Raw genomic sequence first — 16,546 nt, forward strand, 5'->3', positions numbered from 1 at the left:
GTGCTGATACTATGAGTTAATTATAGTGCATCGTTTTGCTCATCTGTTAGAGCTGCGGTGATACTCGCGGCAATGTAATATCGCGGAGTCAGTTTAAAATGCCGCTTTGCTTATAAGTTTTTTTTAAAGACAGTGAATAATGAAGATGGTTCACTCAGGGGGGGGGGGGGGGGGGTCAGTTCCGGTCTGCTTTGGTTCTCCCATAGACACCAATGCAATAGCAGCTGGGGTTGGTCTGCTAAGTTCATTGACTAATGTAGCCAGAAAAAAAATTAAGACAGAGTGTCTCGCTTCCCCTTCAGTCTCCGGTTTACTGTTAAATTACACTTACCTAAGATGGTGTTGAAACACCCAGAACGTTAGGTGCACAAGATCATTATTTAGCTAGGTCCAGCATGACCCAGCTAGCACGGGTGCTGCATGCAATGGAAATGGTTAGCACAGCTAGCTGTGTTCTCAACCACAAAAATGTCCTTCAGACCATTACAATAATCTACACAGCCACACCATGTTTTCAGACTGTGTGTGGAACTTGTGAGACTATCACAATGTTTGTTTTTTGACATGCGGGCAAAGTGAGAAGGCAATCAGGAAATGATTCACAATTTAAATTTTGTCAACTTTAACACATAATAGCAAGTACAGTATATTACAGATATACAAAGTCAGTTCCTTTGAGGGACATGCTTTTTGAATGCTTTTGAGACCGCAACTTCCACTACTAGCCAGGAGATGCTGGACCCCCAAAAAAAACCCTGCCTGCATGGAGGGGTGACACCACCCGCCTAAGGTGGGAGACTTCACTTAAAAGAAGTCCCCCTTTAACAGTAGGTGGGTTGTCCATTGACATCAATGCATGCGTCAATGTTATGCTCATATCTCTAATTAGGATTCGGTCCTTGGGGAATATCACACACGTGGCCTTCACAGCAGACGGGCCGGGGAGAAAGTGTGGTAGCCACATGTTTCACAGACAGAAGACCAACTGCAACTAGGAGAATGTCTGCTTTTGAGAACTCTTTTGTGATTGTGTCAATTACCCATCGGGTCACATTAACAGTGTCCCACTGACAAACAGTCCCAGGGGGTGAGAGAGGGAGACAGAAACTGAGAATAGGAGGGGTAGACAGAGCAAAAAGTAGACAGGAGAGAAAGAGCTACAGTTACCTCCTGTGGAAGGATACAGTAGCCCTCTAGGTGATGATGCGCCATCTGGAAGGAGTTGGGGTTTGTTTGGGAGGCATCTCAGGCAAGTTTCTCAGTTTCCCTGTTAACTCTGTATATTCCTCAAGATAAAGGCTTACCCATATGATTTTCCTGAATGGCCATAGAGAAACATGTATTTGTGTTGTCCTGTAGGCTTACAAAGGAAGTGGAAAAATCAATTACGAAGTGTACCTTCCGAAATCCTACCTCTTCAACGAGACAATGACATTTAGTTCACTTAGCCATCTTAAGATGAAAGCACTAAGTCACTCTGGAAAAGAGCATCTCCTAAATTACTGAAATGTACCTAAGTGTTCAATGTTTAAGACATTGAGAGAGTATCCAACAATGTACTCAACATTGAAATCATATTCAAATGTACTACACTAAACATGCTTTCCTTTCCAGTACAGCCACCTATGGCTTTCAGTATTTCTCTTCCTGGGGTCCCAGGTCAGAGAGTCAAAGAAAGCATATCTTTCAGATAAGGATTTACTATATCTGTGGGGGGGACTGAGTGTGCTACATCTTGTCAAATATAACACAGTACCTTGCTTTCTCCCCTAATAGTATAGTTGGCACAACATTGGACCTGCAGTTTAGTTATTGGGTAACAGTAGATCTGTAGTGCCATCTAGAGGTTAAAAATTGGGCATAGATACCAAGGCAATAACTGGTCTGCATATTAACACTCCTCATTCACACAACTTTTGGCAAGGCCCGCAGGAAACAAGTTTTACAGTTAAGTGAATGATTAGTCCATTATGTGACCCCCAAAAATAAAACCAGTAGTACTGAACACATATCCATCTCATTAAATGCAATTTCACTTTTATCAGAGGTTGAGAAAAAAAAAAAAGAACACAGCAAAATGCATTGTTTGGTTTAATATAGCTATGCTTTATTTATATTTTACAGTAACCACAAATCTTTGGCTATGTTCAGGATAACATTCATCCAAAATGCAAGTCGTTGACATTGACCTGGTTGCCATCAATACCGTTCTGACACCTGTATAGCTGACACAACAGAAGCCCACTCACTACAAGATAGTTAGAGGTATTTTTGGTATACCATTTTAGGAGGCCATGTAATATCACCATACAGTAGTTGCCTTTAATACTACATGCTCATGATTGTACTTGAAGCCTTACGATTAATTTGCACATTTCCTTTAAATGATGAAATACTACAATCAATGCTATGGTGCATTCCCTCATTAATATATTATTTTTTAGAGCTCCCATTGCTCTCTAAAAGCATTAACACCCACTTATTTATATCAACTAATTCCATTGGTTACTTCTGCTGTTTTCCATTGAGTTTTATTAGAAAGAAAAATAATTGTCAGTGTAAATATTTCAAAAGAGGCTTTGATCTAAAAAGGTGATCTATAAACACCAGTCAACTTCTTTCCTACAGGTTAAAAATCCTAATGATGGATTCAAATGGAGCCATGGCATGATCCTGTATGTACCGGAAAGCATCTCTTAAGGCTTCGTCAAGGCATCTATGTGGTAGACAGTAAACGTGGTATGAACTAATGATACAGCCAACATCAACTATCAGCCACAAACAAGAAAGGAATAAGAACAGGGGGATGCTGAGTAGTATTTTTCCTCAACTGATACAGGAGCAGTAAAGGACAAGTTCACTAATTTTGATTTTTTTTAAAGAGCAAATTGACTTGTTTTTTTCCCCCCCAAGGGGTGTTGCAGCACCTTCAGCACCTTTACTTCCCACAGCTTTGACAAGAGGGAAAAAAATGACAAATAGGCTCTTACATATAGTAATGTAACCAACCGTGGAATGTATGATAATCAACATAGTATATCAATATAATGTTATTCGGTTTTAAGAATAGTATTTATAATTCAGGTCTATGACTTTTACGTCATTATCCAGTACAGCCTAGGTTACTTGGCAGTCTTCTGTTCATAACTCAATGTGGAAGTTAATGACATCTTTTGTCTGTGTTAGTAACATGATGGAGTGGTTGGTTTTTGGTTCATGCTGCAGTCAGAGCCGGAGATAAGGAAGAGGATGAGAGAAGAGGATGAGAGAGGTAGAAGTATAAGAAGACAGGTGTTTTAGGAGTGTAACTGTCAAAGAAGGATAAAGAATAAGAGGAACGGAAAAAAACAAACAGGGGTCTTAGTGCAAGATCTCCAGTAGGAGACGTTTGAAGTCTCCTCCACACTCAGAGCTCAGAGCTTCTTTCAGAGGAACATCATACTTCTCCAGGTACATCTCCTTAATGGTCTCCAGGTCAAACTGTTGGAAACAAACATTTACATGATCTTCTGGTTCTATAATTATCCTCGTATGACATTGATATGTTCTTATTTAGGAGGGCAAGTAGTAGTAGTCGTGGATTGCACCGCTGTCTGGACATTGTTATGAACACAACCCATACTGGTGCCCAGTCATTCTCAACGAAAGACTTATCAAAATTACACGACAGCGGCCTGCAAATTCAATGATATTGCTCAATAAATAAATGAAATTTCCTCAAATTTACTAGAGAGAGCTGGCCATTAGCTGGCAAAGTTTGTAAAATAAAAACTATTGCTAACGTTAGCTAGCTAAAATTCAGTGCCGTCCCCTCAATCTTAGCTAGCTAACGTTATACTGCATCTAAAGCCAATCTGGCGACATCACAATGATAAAGATTTCCCCCTTTGAAAATGTCATCGTGTTTCCAAGCCACAGTAATGCACTTTAGACATCTTTTTCAGTTGGGCATCAGTCCTAAAACATTGAAAACAATATTGTGAAGAAAGGTGCAACCCATGGAGAGCCAATAAAGTTAAATACATTTCAAATGATTTGATAAAACACATGGTTCACAGACTCACTCCCGTTGTGCAATAAATTATACAATACTGTTAGGAAAACGAGTGGGGGGGCATTGTCTAACAGGACAAAAGCTTTAGAAACAGTGGTACTTTACCCCTTAAAGAGTAATATTCTGTGTCTCATGCCTTGATGTCATACCTCTGAGCGACCAACGATGATGCGGATGAGTGTGTCTTCGTCAGTGCCCGCCCCTTTCATTGCGGCGTTCAGGCGACGGGCAAAATAGAGCTGAGGGTTTTTGGCACAACGCACTGTAAAGAAAGAGATGTGCATGCAGACACAGATGAATACTTCCCTGTGTGCCTCACAGAGCACTGAGGTGGAGGGGCACTTAAGTCTGACTCCAGCATTGGGTTCAATGTCATGGCAACTCAGTCAAAAAAACAAACAGGAAATGCCACGGTTCTGTTTACATTTGATGAATGAAAGTTTCCTAATTTTGGAGTCTACCCACTATGCTATCGTCTCATGAGAAATGGATGTCATAAGGTGAATGCACTAATTTGTAAGTCGCTCTGGATAAGAGCGTCTGCTAAATGACTTAAATGTAATGTAAATGTAGAAAGTCATGAATACTCCTTCAGAACCTTGATAATTTACAACTAAAGGCAGTGAATGGTTTCACCCTCAGTCAGCTATATTGAACAAAAATATAAAAACATAACATGAAACAATTTCACCGAGTTAGTTCTAATCTATAGATTTCACATGACTGGAAGAGGCACAGTGTGTGGGTATAAGCCCACCCACAGGGGAGCAAGGCCCAGCCAATCAGAGTGAGTTTTCCCCACAAAAGGGCTTTATTATCGACAGATATACTACTCAGTTTCATCAGCTGTCCAGGTGGCTGGTCTCAGGTGAAGCCGGATGTGGAGGTCCTGGGCTGGAGTGGTTACACATTTAGGACGTTTTAGCAGACGCTCTTATCCAGAGCGACTTACATGAACAATTAGGGTTAAGTACCTTGTTCAAGGGCACGTCGACAGATTTTTCACCTAGTCAGGTCAGAGACTGAAACCAACAACCTTTTCATTACTGACCCAACGCTCTTAAACCACTAGGCTACCTGCCACCCCTACACATGGTCTGCAGTTGTGAGGCCGGTTGCACATACTGCCAAATTCCCTAAAACGATGTTCGAGGGATGGATTATCTTGGCAAAGGAGAAATGCTCACTAAAAGGGATATTTTTTTTATTTTACCTTTATTTAACTAGGCAAGTCAGTTAAGAACAAATTCTTATTTTCAATGACAGCCTAGGAACAGTGGGTTAACTGCCTGTTCAGGGGCAGAACAACAGATTCATACCTTGTCAGCTCGGGGATTTGAACTTGCAACCTTCCGGTTACTAGTCCAACGCGCTAACCACTAGGCTACCCCGAGCTGACAAGGTACTAATCTGTCATTCTGCCCCTGAACAGGCAGTTAAGTTAACCCACTGTTCCTAGGCAGTCATTGAAAATAAGAATTTGTTCTTAACTGACTTGCCCCATATAAACAAATTGAGAAATATTTGTGTGTTAGGGAACATTTCTGGGATCTTTTATTTCAGCGCACAAAACCAACCCTTTACAAGGCTTCTCAGCAGTTTTTACCCCCAAGCCATAAGACTCCTGAACAGGTAATCAAATGGCTACCCGGACTATTTGCATTGTGTGCAACCCCCCCACCCCCACTTTTACACTGCTGCTACTCTGTTTATCATATATGCATAGTCACTAACTAAACATTCATGTACATACTACCTCAATTGGGCCGACCAACCAGTGCTCCTGCACATTGGCTAACCGGGCTATCTGCATTGTGTCCCCCCACCCACCAGCCACCGACCCCTCTTTTACGCTACTGCTACTCTGTTTGTCATATATGCATAGTCACTTTAACCATATCTACATGTACATACTACTTCAGCCTGACTAACCGGTGTCTGTATGTAGCCTCGCTACTTTATATAGCCTGTCTTTTTACTGTTTTTATTTCTTTACTTACCTATTGTTCACCTAATACCTTTTTTGCACTATTGGCCTGCAAGTAAACATTTCACTGTAAGGTCTCCACCTGTTGTATTCAGCCTACGTGACAAATAGACTGATGTGTTTATATTTTTGTTCAGTGTATCTAACTCACAGGTAGTTAGCAACCATGTAAAACACTGCCTTTAGAAATGACATACCCAGTGTGATGTAACACTCCTTTAAGGTCCCAGTGGCTTCGTTGTCAATGGCATCCAGGATCTCAGTCCCAGAGAGCTTAAGAGAACAAACAGGACAGTGAACACAGAATCAAGATGGTGATCCATTTGTCCATGTTCATACAGAGTACAAAACATAACCGACTACTGCCAGGCAATTTCCCCAAGTACTTAGAAGTGCTTCCATTTAAATGGCAAATGGTTTTATTTCCTTCTTATTTTTAGAAAGTGGGGTAGTCCCACTCCTCAGGCATCTGTTTATTGGATAGGACAGATCTGCAGCAGTATGTGGGATGGAGGCAGCGGCTTACGCCACTGGACCAACCTAGTAATAACGGTTATTTTCTTACTGTTGACTATTATTGTAAATTCAGATCGTTGACAGAGTTAATGACCCACCCAGTGGCAGGTGTACGTACTGTACATACCTGCTCATAGATCTTGAAGGTGGCCTGAAGCTGCAGGTAGTTCCTGTGTGTCAAAATGTAACTGAAGGTGGACTCGTCCGTTCCAAAACGACCCTCTCCTGCCTGACATCCACAAACAAAGACCAGAAGACACTTCATCAAGACCAGAATACACACACCAGCAGAAAACACAGGGATACACAGTCTAAGTCAGTTCTTAGAAGAAAAAAAAGGAATTCTGGCTAGAGATCCATACACAACTTGGATTTTTGCATAAATTACACATTGATGTCAACAGCAGATTTACACGAAAGTAGTTAGTTACTCACGTTCCACAAGCGCTATTTGTTGAAATCTTACCTTTACCTTCATACTGATTCCTAGAGCATCATGAGGGTTTGATAGACATAAAACAAGAGCCTGGTACCGTACATAGTGAGAGCTCACCTCAAACATAGCGGTCGCATCCTGCTCGGCCAGTCCCTCGTCCACCTCGAAGCCTTCATCTCGGTTAGCCTATCAAGGTAGGAGGTAGAGAGAAGAGGGTGTGGGGGTAAAGAGATGCGAAGGGAGAGTGAGGGGGATAAAGAAAGGATGCGACAGACCGAATAAGAGTGAAAGAGCAGGTCTGGGAGGAATCAACCTATCAAGCGAAGGTATGATGTAATGCCGCTTTGTTGAGTCACAGGGAAGGTTTTCCCAAACCAAAATACTGTTTCCTGTTTCCCCATTTAAATTCTTTTAACTTTCATACCTAGCAGTCATTCTTAACAAAATGAATTTACATGGTCATTGTGATTGGATTGAGGGGATATGAGTCATGCATCTTTTAGTGCAGGGGAAGTGGGAAGCGGGTGGGGAAAGAGTGGGCACAAGGCCCACAGACTGGCCTCCCAATGGGGAACACCTCCAGTTGATGTCGTGTCGCCTTGTCACGTGATCAATTGGTGCAAAATGCGTATATTTGACACATTTACTTTAAGCATAGAATATCACCCTGTCTACCTGCAGAAGAGATATCAGGAGGTTCTTGACATCTCCACTGGTGTCATCCTCAATGTCAGCCACAAGGTCACGTTCGTTCACTGGAGGGTAAACAAATGGGTCTCGCTGTAGAGGTCATTCCAGATGTACAGTACCAGTCAAAAGTTTGGACTACTCATTCAAGGGTGTTTATACATATTTACATTGTAGAATAGTGAAGATGTCAAAACTATGAAATAACACATAAGGAATCATGTAGTAATCAACAAAGTGTTCATTTTTTATTTGAGATTCTTCAAAGTAGCCAACCTTTGCCTTAGCTTGGCACACTTTGCATTCTCTCAACCAGCTTCATGAGGTAGTCACCTGGAATGCTTTTCAATTAACAGGTATGCCTTGTTTAAAAGTTAGTGGAATTTCTTTCCTTCTTAATGCATTTGAGCCAATCCGTGTGGTGACAAAGTAGGGATAGCATGCAGAAGATGGTCTTAAGAAATAGGGCTAAGTCCATATTATGTCAAGAACAGCTAAAATAAGCAAATAGAAACGACAGTCCATCATTACTTTAAGACATGAAGGTCAGCCAATACTGCATTTTAAAAACTTTATTCAAGTGCAGTCGCAAAAACCATAATCCGCTAAAAAACTGGCTCTCATGAGGGCCACAGGACAGGAAGACTTACCACTGCTGCAGAGGATAAGTTCATTAGAGTTGCCAGCCTCAGAAATTGCAGGCCAATAAAATGCTTCATAGTTGAAGTAACAGACATCAACTGTTCAGAGGAGACTGTGAATCAGGCCTTCATGGTCAAATTGCTGCAAAGAAACCACTACTAAAGGACACCAATAAGAAGATAATTGCTTGGGCCAAGAAACACACGCAATTGACATTAGACCAGTAGAAAGCTGTCCTTTGGTCTGATTAGTCCAAATTTGAGATTTTCCCACCGTGTCTTTGAGAGACGCAGAGTAGGTGAAAGGATGATCTCCGCATGTGTGGTTCCCACCTTGAAGCATGGAGGTGGTGTGATTGTGCTTTGTTGGTGACACGGTCTGATTTATTTAGAATTCAAGGCACACTTAACCAGCATGGCAACCACAGCAATATGCCAGCCCATCTGGTGTGTGCTTAGTGGGACTATCATTTGTAAAAAGCACAATGAACCAACACACCTCCAGGCTGTGTAAGGGCAATTTGACCAAGGAGAGTGATGAGTGCTGCATCAGATGACCTGCCATCCGCAGTCAGACATCAACCCAATTGAGATGGTTGGGGATGAGAGGACAGCAGAGTGAAGGAAATGCAGCCAACAAGTGCTCAGCATATGTGGGAACTCCTTCAAGACTGTTGGAAAATCATTCCAGGTGAAGCTCGTTGAGAGAATGCCAATGTGCAAAACTGTCATTAAGGCAAAGGGTGGCTACTTTGAAGAATCTAAAATATATTAGAATTTGTTTAACACTTTTTTGGTTACTACATGATTCCATAGTTTACATCTTCACTATTACTCCACAATGTAGAAGTAAAAAAGACAAACACCATTTCAGATGTGTTCGGAAAACAAAGTAGCAACAAATGAAGACAAAAGTTCACAAAACCAAATAATGGGATGTCAAAACGCAATACTATGAAAGGACAGCAATTCGAGAAGAATGAATTCAATATCACAACAGCATGGAATGTATCAATAATTCCCTTGACAGACATTGGGCCAGCATATTCTTTTAAGGGGGTAAACAGTGTCACGTTTCATCGACAGTTTGGAGATTTCCCAAAAGCTCCAACATTACTCTAAAATGAATTTATGATGTCATGTCTAAGTCTCCACCAGGGAACGAGAGGGGAAAACGTGACCGATTCCACTGTGATTCATCCTAGTGACTCATAACAAATACAAGAATACTGGTTGCGTGTGGGTTGACTGACCATATTCTGGACTAAGTCCTGGCAAAAATACTTACCCTGGGCATACGCCTCCTGGCAAGTCAGGATCTCCTGTTGGGAGAGACTCAGTGAATAAGAGTCATTCTGCTTTAGCATTTCTGTTTTCATTCACTAAATAATAATAATATTTTTTACATTTTACTAGGCAAGTCCGTTAATTTTTTATTTTCAATGACAGCCTAGGAACAGTGGGTTAACTGCCTGTTCAGGGGCAGCTTGGGGGTTTGAACTTGCAACCTTCCGGTTACAAGTCCAATGCTCTAACCACTAGGCTACCATACATCCCCTGCCCTTTGTCAAAAAAACAAGTTGGACAGGTAACGATCTGTTGAACAGTATTGTGACAGGTGAAATGGATCTGCTGAACAGCATTGTTTGTCATTATCGTGCGATTACATTCCTGCAGAGTGCAGATTTGACAGTCCAAAGCAATGCTAGTTGGGCCAATAAACCCATACCCGATAAGCCCTTAGTCAAGAATAATTCATCTTCTGCACATCCTACCATTCCAGTGCTTAATTGCTATATTGTAATTACTTTGCCACCATGGCCTATTTATTGCCTTACCTCTTATCCTACCTCATTTTCACATGCAGTGTATACTGTATTATTGATTTTATGTTTGTTTATTCCATGTGTATTCTGTGTTGTGTGTGTCGAATTGCTATGCTTTATCTTGGCCAGGTCGCAGTTGCAAATGAGAACTTGTTCCAAACTAGGCTACCTGGTTAAATAATGGTAAAATAAAATAAAAAAGGACACCCAATTGGCTTAATGGTCCAGTAACAACATACCTGATTGGTGCTGGTGCACAGGATCTCCACCAGAACATCCTCGTCGGTGCCCGCCCCTTTCATGGCCTTCCTCAGCTCCTTGGCAGAGTAGATGTGGGGCGGATCTAGCATGGCCACAATGGCCATCTCAAAACTACCAGTCAGCTCCTTCTTCAACACCTCCTCCAACTCCTTAGTATGGACAATACATAGAACAGATGGTTCTCAAAAGTCTTTCCTTGTGGTAACACACCTGCTGCTGTCACATGTCTGCCTCCCCACCAAAGACTAAGGGTTCAATCCCTGTATCCTCCTGTCTAGATAAAGTACACATTTATAAAAAGAACAGTGGAATTCCACTCTCGTTTAAACAAGAACGTTCTGACCTCGATTCCTATTTAAAAAAATCCTATTTCAAGGAGGCAAGCAAAGCAGAATATAGAAATCTAGGAGGGGAAATTCTGTACAACGGCATCAACATCAATTTTTTTTTATACACATGTTAGTATTTCCATCACTCATTCCCCATGCTAACTCATCATTCAGGACATCCATCTTGTGATCCAAAAGGTATTTCTCCCCAACAACTCAAATGAAACAAACAGTTGGACTCTGCATTTCACATAAAGACGGTCTTAATGCGTTGACCTCCCGAGTCTACGGATGAGAAACGACTCACGTCGTCATACTTCTCAAAGTACGCGTGCTTGATTTCCAAGCGCTGTGCTGATGAACGATTGGCCAGGATCTCAATGATGGCCTCCTCATCCGTCCCTGTGGAGAGGAATCAGAAAGACATTTAAAAACAAATAAGGTTACAAACAGTTGGATCTGTGAATACGCAAAACTATCCATTGATGGAGTGTCAATAAATATAATAAAAAACGTATATTGTCCCATTATAATATATATAATAATATTATCATTGTATAATCCGTTGATCGTTACGTCACTGCATAATTGGCTCATATTGGTGGATACAGTGATCAGGTCACTTTATTTCTAATCAGATGGATGATGTCATGCATCTACCTGATGTGCAAGTAAACACAGCCATGACCCTATGCCATGACCCTATGCCATGACCTACAGACACTAACGACAAGTTCCTGTACTAATCCTCAGTGCTGGTCTACATTCTGCCCCTTCTAATCAGGAACTGATCCAGACCTAGACGTCGCTCTGGCCAATCACTAACATGGATTAATCAATTCCTTAGGGAGACAAGAAAAAACAACCCGTACTATAGACCTCAAGGCTCAGGTTTGAGAATCCTGTAGCCTTTGGCCTAAATTAATGCTTGAATGGAATATTATGATTGAACGGGAATATACGAGTCCATACACTTACCCAAACAGAGTCCATACACTTACCCAAACCGAGTCCATACACTTACCCAAACCGAGTCCATACACTTACCCAAACCGAGTCCATACACTTACCCAAACCGAGTCCATACACTTACCCAAACCGAGTCCATACACTTACCCAAACCGAGTCCATACACTTACCCAAACCTTTGCAGGATTTGCGAATGGCCTTGATATCAGCCACAACATCGAAATCCTCATAGGGGGTAATAGTTGGCTATGGGAAAATATTCAGAATCAGGACACCCAAATGACACTAAAATAACATACAGAAATATGCTCACCCATGATATCATATCTGTCTCAAATAATCATAGGTCTATGGCACATAATTCATCCTAAAAATGAAAGTCTTTTCGGTATAGATCATGCGAGAAAGACTTCTCCTTCATGGTTGAGTACAGTAGACACGATTCCCCTCCGTCCCTAGTCTAGCAAAAGGGTGCAGTCTCTGTGCGCTGAGTCATGGGGCAATTGCATATTGCTACAAAGCTACTTAGGCGCCAGCCTCCCTCCCTCTTCCTCGCTCAGCCTCCCCAAAGACAATGCAACCGTATTGATCATTGAGTGGGTAGCATTTCTGAGAAATTCCAGAGAGAAGCAGCCTACTCAAACTGCCACGCGCCTAACACGCATTTGATATACAGTCGGGTTGACATATGAATGGTCCTGCTGCAGTCTACGTTTATAACAGGCTATGATAAACAGCAAGATATTTAATGGATAAATTATGCTCCTGCATACACAAATCATATATGAAAGCTAACCATTTACATACATTTTCTAAAAACGGACATTTTAAAAGCTTTAAAATCATTTGATAAATAGCAGTGTGATGGGCCATTTAGCTTAATTGTCCTTACATTGTAACGTAATATAAATAACTATATATTTGACATGTAGATTGAGTCAGTCGAGTGGTACCTAGACGCATTTAAAATGAGCGTTTATTTTCGTTTACTTTCCGGCTACACTGTACAATAGCATCAAATAGGCTACTAGGCATAGAAAGTCAACAAAAGCTGATAACGCACTTAAAAAGAAAATTGTCCAAAAACTTAGCACTCACTTGGACGTTGCCCATGTTGCAGCTCTTGTTTTCAATCCAGCGAAGATGATGTACAGTGTCGGATCAGTCAAAGTCCTCCTCGCTTGTCACCCTTTAAGAAGTCGCTTCTGCACACGAAGGACCAGCCCTGCCAGCATAGCTGACGTCACCAGCCTTTATCAATTTGGTAGGCTAATTACGACACTGCTGAAAGCGTTTACTGATCATCCTATCTAGCTACTTCATTTGAATCATTTCGGTTTGTGTACTGTGATTTAGTGAATTAAAACCATTTATTTAAACTGTATAACATAAGAAGTATAGGCTACTACTTTTATATTGAATTGAAATCAACTAATGGTGTTAAGAATGAACAAAAATTCAGGCGCTAGGACAAGACTTGAACGCTGTTCCCTACTAACTCAACTAGCACAGCTGCAACACATTGCTAATCAGCCTCCCCACCTGTCCTCACTCTCCGTAATCACCACTGCCTCCCTACTTAAACCTGGTCAAACTAACGTGCCCCCTCTGTGTTCTGTAATGCATGTCACTGTGTGTTACGAGCATGATCAAGTTTTGCATGACTCCTTCTGTCTAAAATCTCGTAGGTTCCTCCCAAGGATTTCGGCTTCATCTGACCCAATTCTCATTCCCTTCCCGAATCCTTCTGACATCCATTACATTTCTTCATATTAATATTCTAAACCCATTTCAATGTATGGTCCTTAAACTTGTCAAATCCAAAAAATAATCACAGCTGAATTGGATTTATATTATATTTCTTAATGTGCTTTCAGGTTACTCCAGACAGACTATAATCTATATAATCTATCTTCAGACTATGGCATTATTTGGAATGTTTCATGAGCTGAGATAAGTAATCACGAATGTTCCATATGCACGAGAAAATTTATCTCAGATGTTGTGCACACATTTGTTTATATCTCTATTATTTCTCCTTTGCCAAGATAATCCATCCACTTTACAGGTGTGGCATATCAAGTTGATATCAACAAGCTGATTAAACAGCATGATCATTACACAGGTGCACCATGTGCTTGGGGAAAATAAAAGGCCATTAAAAAAATGTGCAGTTTTGTCAAACAACACAATGTCGTAGATGTCTCAAGTTTTGAGGGAGCGTGCAATTGGCATGCTGACTTTAGGAATGCCCACTAGAGCTGTTGCCCGATAATTAAATCTTCATTTCTCTATCATCAACGTCGTTTATGATCATTTGTCAGTACGTCTCCAACCAGTCTCACAGCCACAGACCATGTGTAACCACACCAGCCCGGGACCTCCACATCCGGCTTCTTCACCTGCGGGATCATCTGAGGGGGTGGAGGGGGTAGTAAAGTCCTTTTGTGGGGAAACACGAATTGTGCTTGGCTGGGACCTGGCTCCCCAGTGGGTGGGCCTATGCCCTCCCAGGCCCACACATTGCTGCACCCCTGCCCAGACCAGATTAGGGCCTAATTAATGTATTTAAATGGACTGATTTACTTGTTTTAATTGTAACAGTAAATATTTTGAAATTGTTGCATGTTACATTTATATTTTTTGTTCAGTACACATTGAAATCATGCATAATATAACAAAGAATTAACATCTGTCAAGGTGAGACGAAACCTTATCAGCAGTCGTTTAATACGATACATGTATTTCTGTTCTGGAGATAAAATGTAAGATTTTTTTACAAAAAAAAGAAAGGGTTACAGTGTATGAATATGACAGGAGTTTACAGTAGTTTTCAGGCAGTCAAATTTAGTATTTCATATTACAGTACACCTACTGTAATAAAAATATGGTATCAAAGCAAGTACTGTATAATGACACACACTACAAAAACCCTATAATTGACTGTATTTTACTGTAAAAAAAAGTAAACACTACCGTAATCAGAATGAATCAATGAAATTCATTGATGAGAGGGATTTGTATTTCACAGTATTTTACTGTATTGACAAGGGATTGGTGCAAGCAGGTTGGTTTGCTAAGTAGTGTGTTTACAGCATATGAATTAATATTTGGAGGCACTTTCAAAGGCCTTTAACAAAAGGCTTCCAAACTGGCAACGACCACAGGGCAAAACAGACCAAAAAGACATGGCAAAATGCTCAACCATTTAAGGTTCAAGACTGGCTGCCACTTCAATCTGTCCCCTATACATTTTCTATTGATGGGGGTACTGTAATCACATAAAAGATAAATTGGTACAGCATTCTCACTCACGGATGCAACAAATATAGCTTCTTACGAATCACGCTTCAAAATACCTTGCACCCGCTAGTGATCAAAAGGCTCTCCAAAGATACAGCATGCTACTTGTATTAGGTGTGGTTGAATTACAGCACCATTCAAAATACAGCAAGTCTTTCCCCGCCCACAACATTTTCCCACAATGACCTTCATTTACAGCATGCTGGAGTAAAATGTTTCAAAGTATTTTACTGTTGATAATGCCCTAAATTACTCTATGAATAAAATAAAATACATCTGTTACAGTTTAGATTATGTAATAAAATGGACTAACTCCTAAGAAACAAATAAGCATAACCACCATCATATACACACAAGTAGAAAAGACAAAGCCTCTGGTGTTTATTGTTAGAACACAAAGTAACTACAGTCCCTCTCTGTAATCAGCTTTGACCCTGCACTACAGCCCACAGTCTCTCTCTGTAATCAGCTTTGACCCTGCACTACAGCCCACAGTCTCTCTCTGTAATCAGCTTTGACCCTGCACTACAGCCCACAGTTTCTCTCTGTAATCAGCTTTGACCCTGCACTACAGCCCACAGTCTCTCTCTGTATTCAGCTTTGACCCTGCACTACAGCCCACAGTCTCTCTCTGTAATCAGCTTTGACCCTGCACTACAGCACACAGTCTCTCTCTGTAATCAGCTTTGACCCTGCACTTACAGCCCAGTCTCTCTCTGTAATCAGCTTTGACCCTGCACTACAGCCCAGTCTCTCTCTGTATTCAGCTTTGAACTAGTACTGACCAGATGCATGTCACTCTCTGAAATATAGTATTTTTTAAATTATATTATAATATCAACACATATTCAATATATGTTCAGTATATTCAATAGTATATTCAATATTTATTTAATAATTCAATGTGCTGGATTAAATGTCTAAAAATGTAAGGGTTTTTACAAGTTAGCCATCTGTTAGGCTCAAGTATAATTTATTATGTTGGGACTTCATTAGTTTGATATTAGACACCCAATAAAATTGTAATCTGTACAATAATTTATGGATTGTGAGAAAGTGCCATTATAAGACTTGTCATAAGCATGTATGAGCCCCTTAAAGGGGGCTCATTCAAACAAATTACAAATGAACACATTTGTTTCCTTATTGATAGCAGTCTATCGTCAAGGAGAGATTGCTATCCACCCTGTAGTCTTGTTTACTTTGTCACTGCCAAAAATACGAGAATTCTATAACCAAAAGTCAATGTTCCCCAAAGTACCATCCTTCAGATTCCATTTCCCAAATCATCTCAAACTAACTTCAAACAATAACACAATCACTTTCAGAGACTTTGAAATGACTTGGGATTGAAATACAGGCCCTGCATAAAATAGGTATACACTGAGTGTACAAAACCTTAAGAATTACATTCCTAATTATTGATATGCACCCCCGTTTGTCCTCAGAACAGCCTCAACTCGTTGGGGTATGGACTACAAGGTGTCAAAAACGTTCCACAGGGATGCTGGCCCATGTTGACTCCAATGCTTCCCAC

General features: G+C 40.8%; 1 protein-coding gene across 2 annotated transcripts; it reads right to left on the reverse strand.

Annotated features, from left to right (window-relative positions):
• Nucleotides 1-2,085: 2,085 nt before the first annotated feature.
• Nucleotides 2,086-12,958, reverse strand: anxa13l (annexin A13, like). 2 transcript variants are annotated; one of them, XM_046360513.1, is made up of 11 exons: nt 12,805-12,958; nt 11,877-11,952; nt 11,045-11,139; nt 10,387-10,557; nt 9,610-9,643; nt 7,669-7,748; nt 7,111-7,179; nt 6,685-6,786; nt 6,239-6,314; nt 4,204-4,316; nt 2,086-3,480 (listed from the first exon to the last, which is right to left on the reverse strand). In XM_046360513.1, exons 1-11 carry the CDS (start codon nt 12,817-12,819, stop codon nt 3,361-3,363), a joined length of 951 nt encoding a protein of 316 aa, XP_046216469.1. In that variant the 5' UTR covers nt 12,820-12,958; the 3' UTR covers nt 2,086-3,360. The 2 variants fall into 2 exon arrangements, with proteins under 2 accessions (XP_046216469.1, XP_046216470.1); XM_046360514.1 differs by lacking the exons at nt 11,877-11,952; nt 12,805-12,958 and adding an exon at nt 12,020-12,170.
• Nucleotides 12,959-16,546: the final 3,588 nt, after the last annotated feature.

This window comes from Oncorhynchus gorbuscha, linkage group LG08, assembly GCF_021184085.1.
Source record: "Oncorhynchus gorbuscha isolate QuinsamMale2020 ecotype Even-year linkage group LG08, OgorEven_v1.0, whole genome shotgun sequence".
In the NCBI taxonomy this organism is placed as follows: Eukaryota; Metazoa; Chordata; class Actinopteri; order Salmoniformes; family Salmonidae; genus Oncorhynchus; species Oncorhynchus gorbuscha.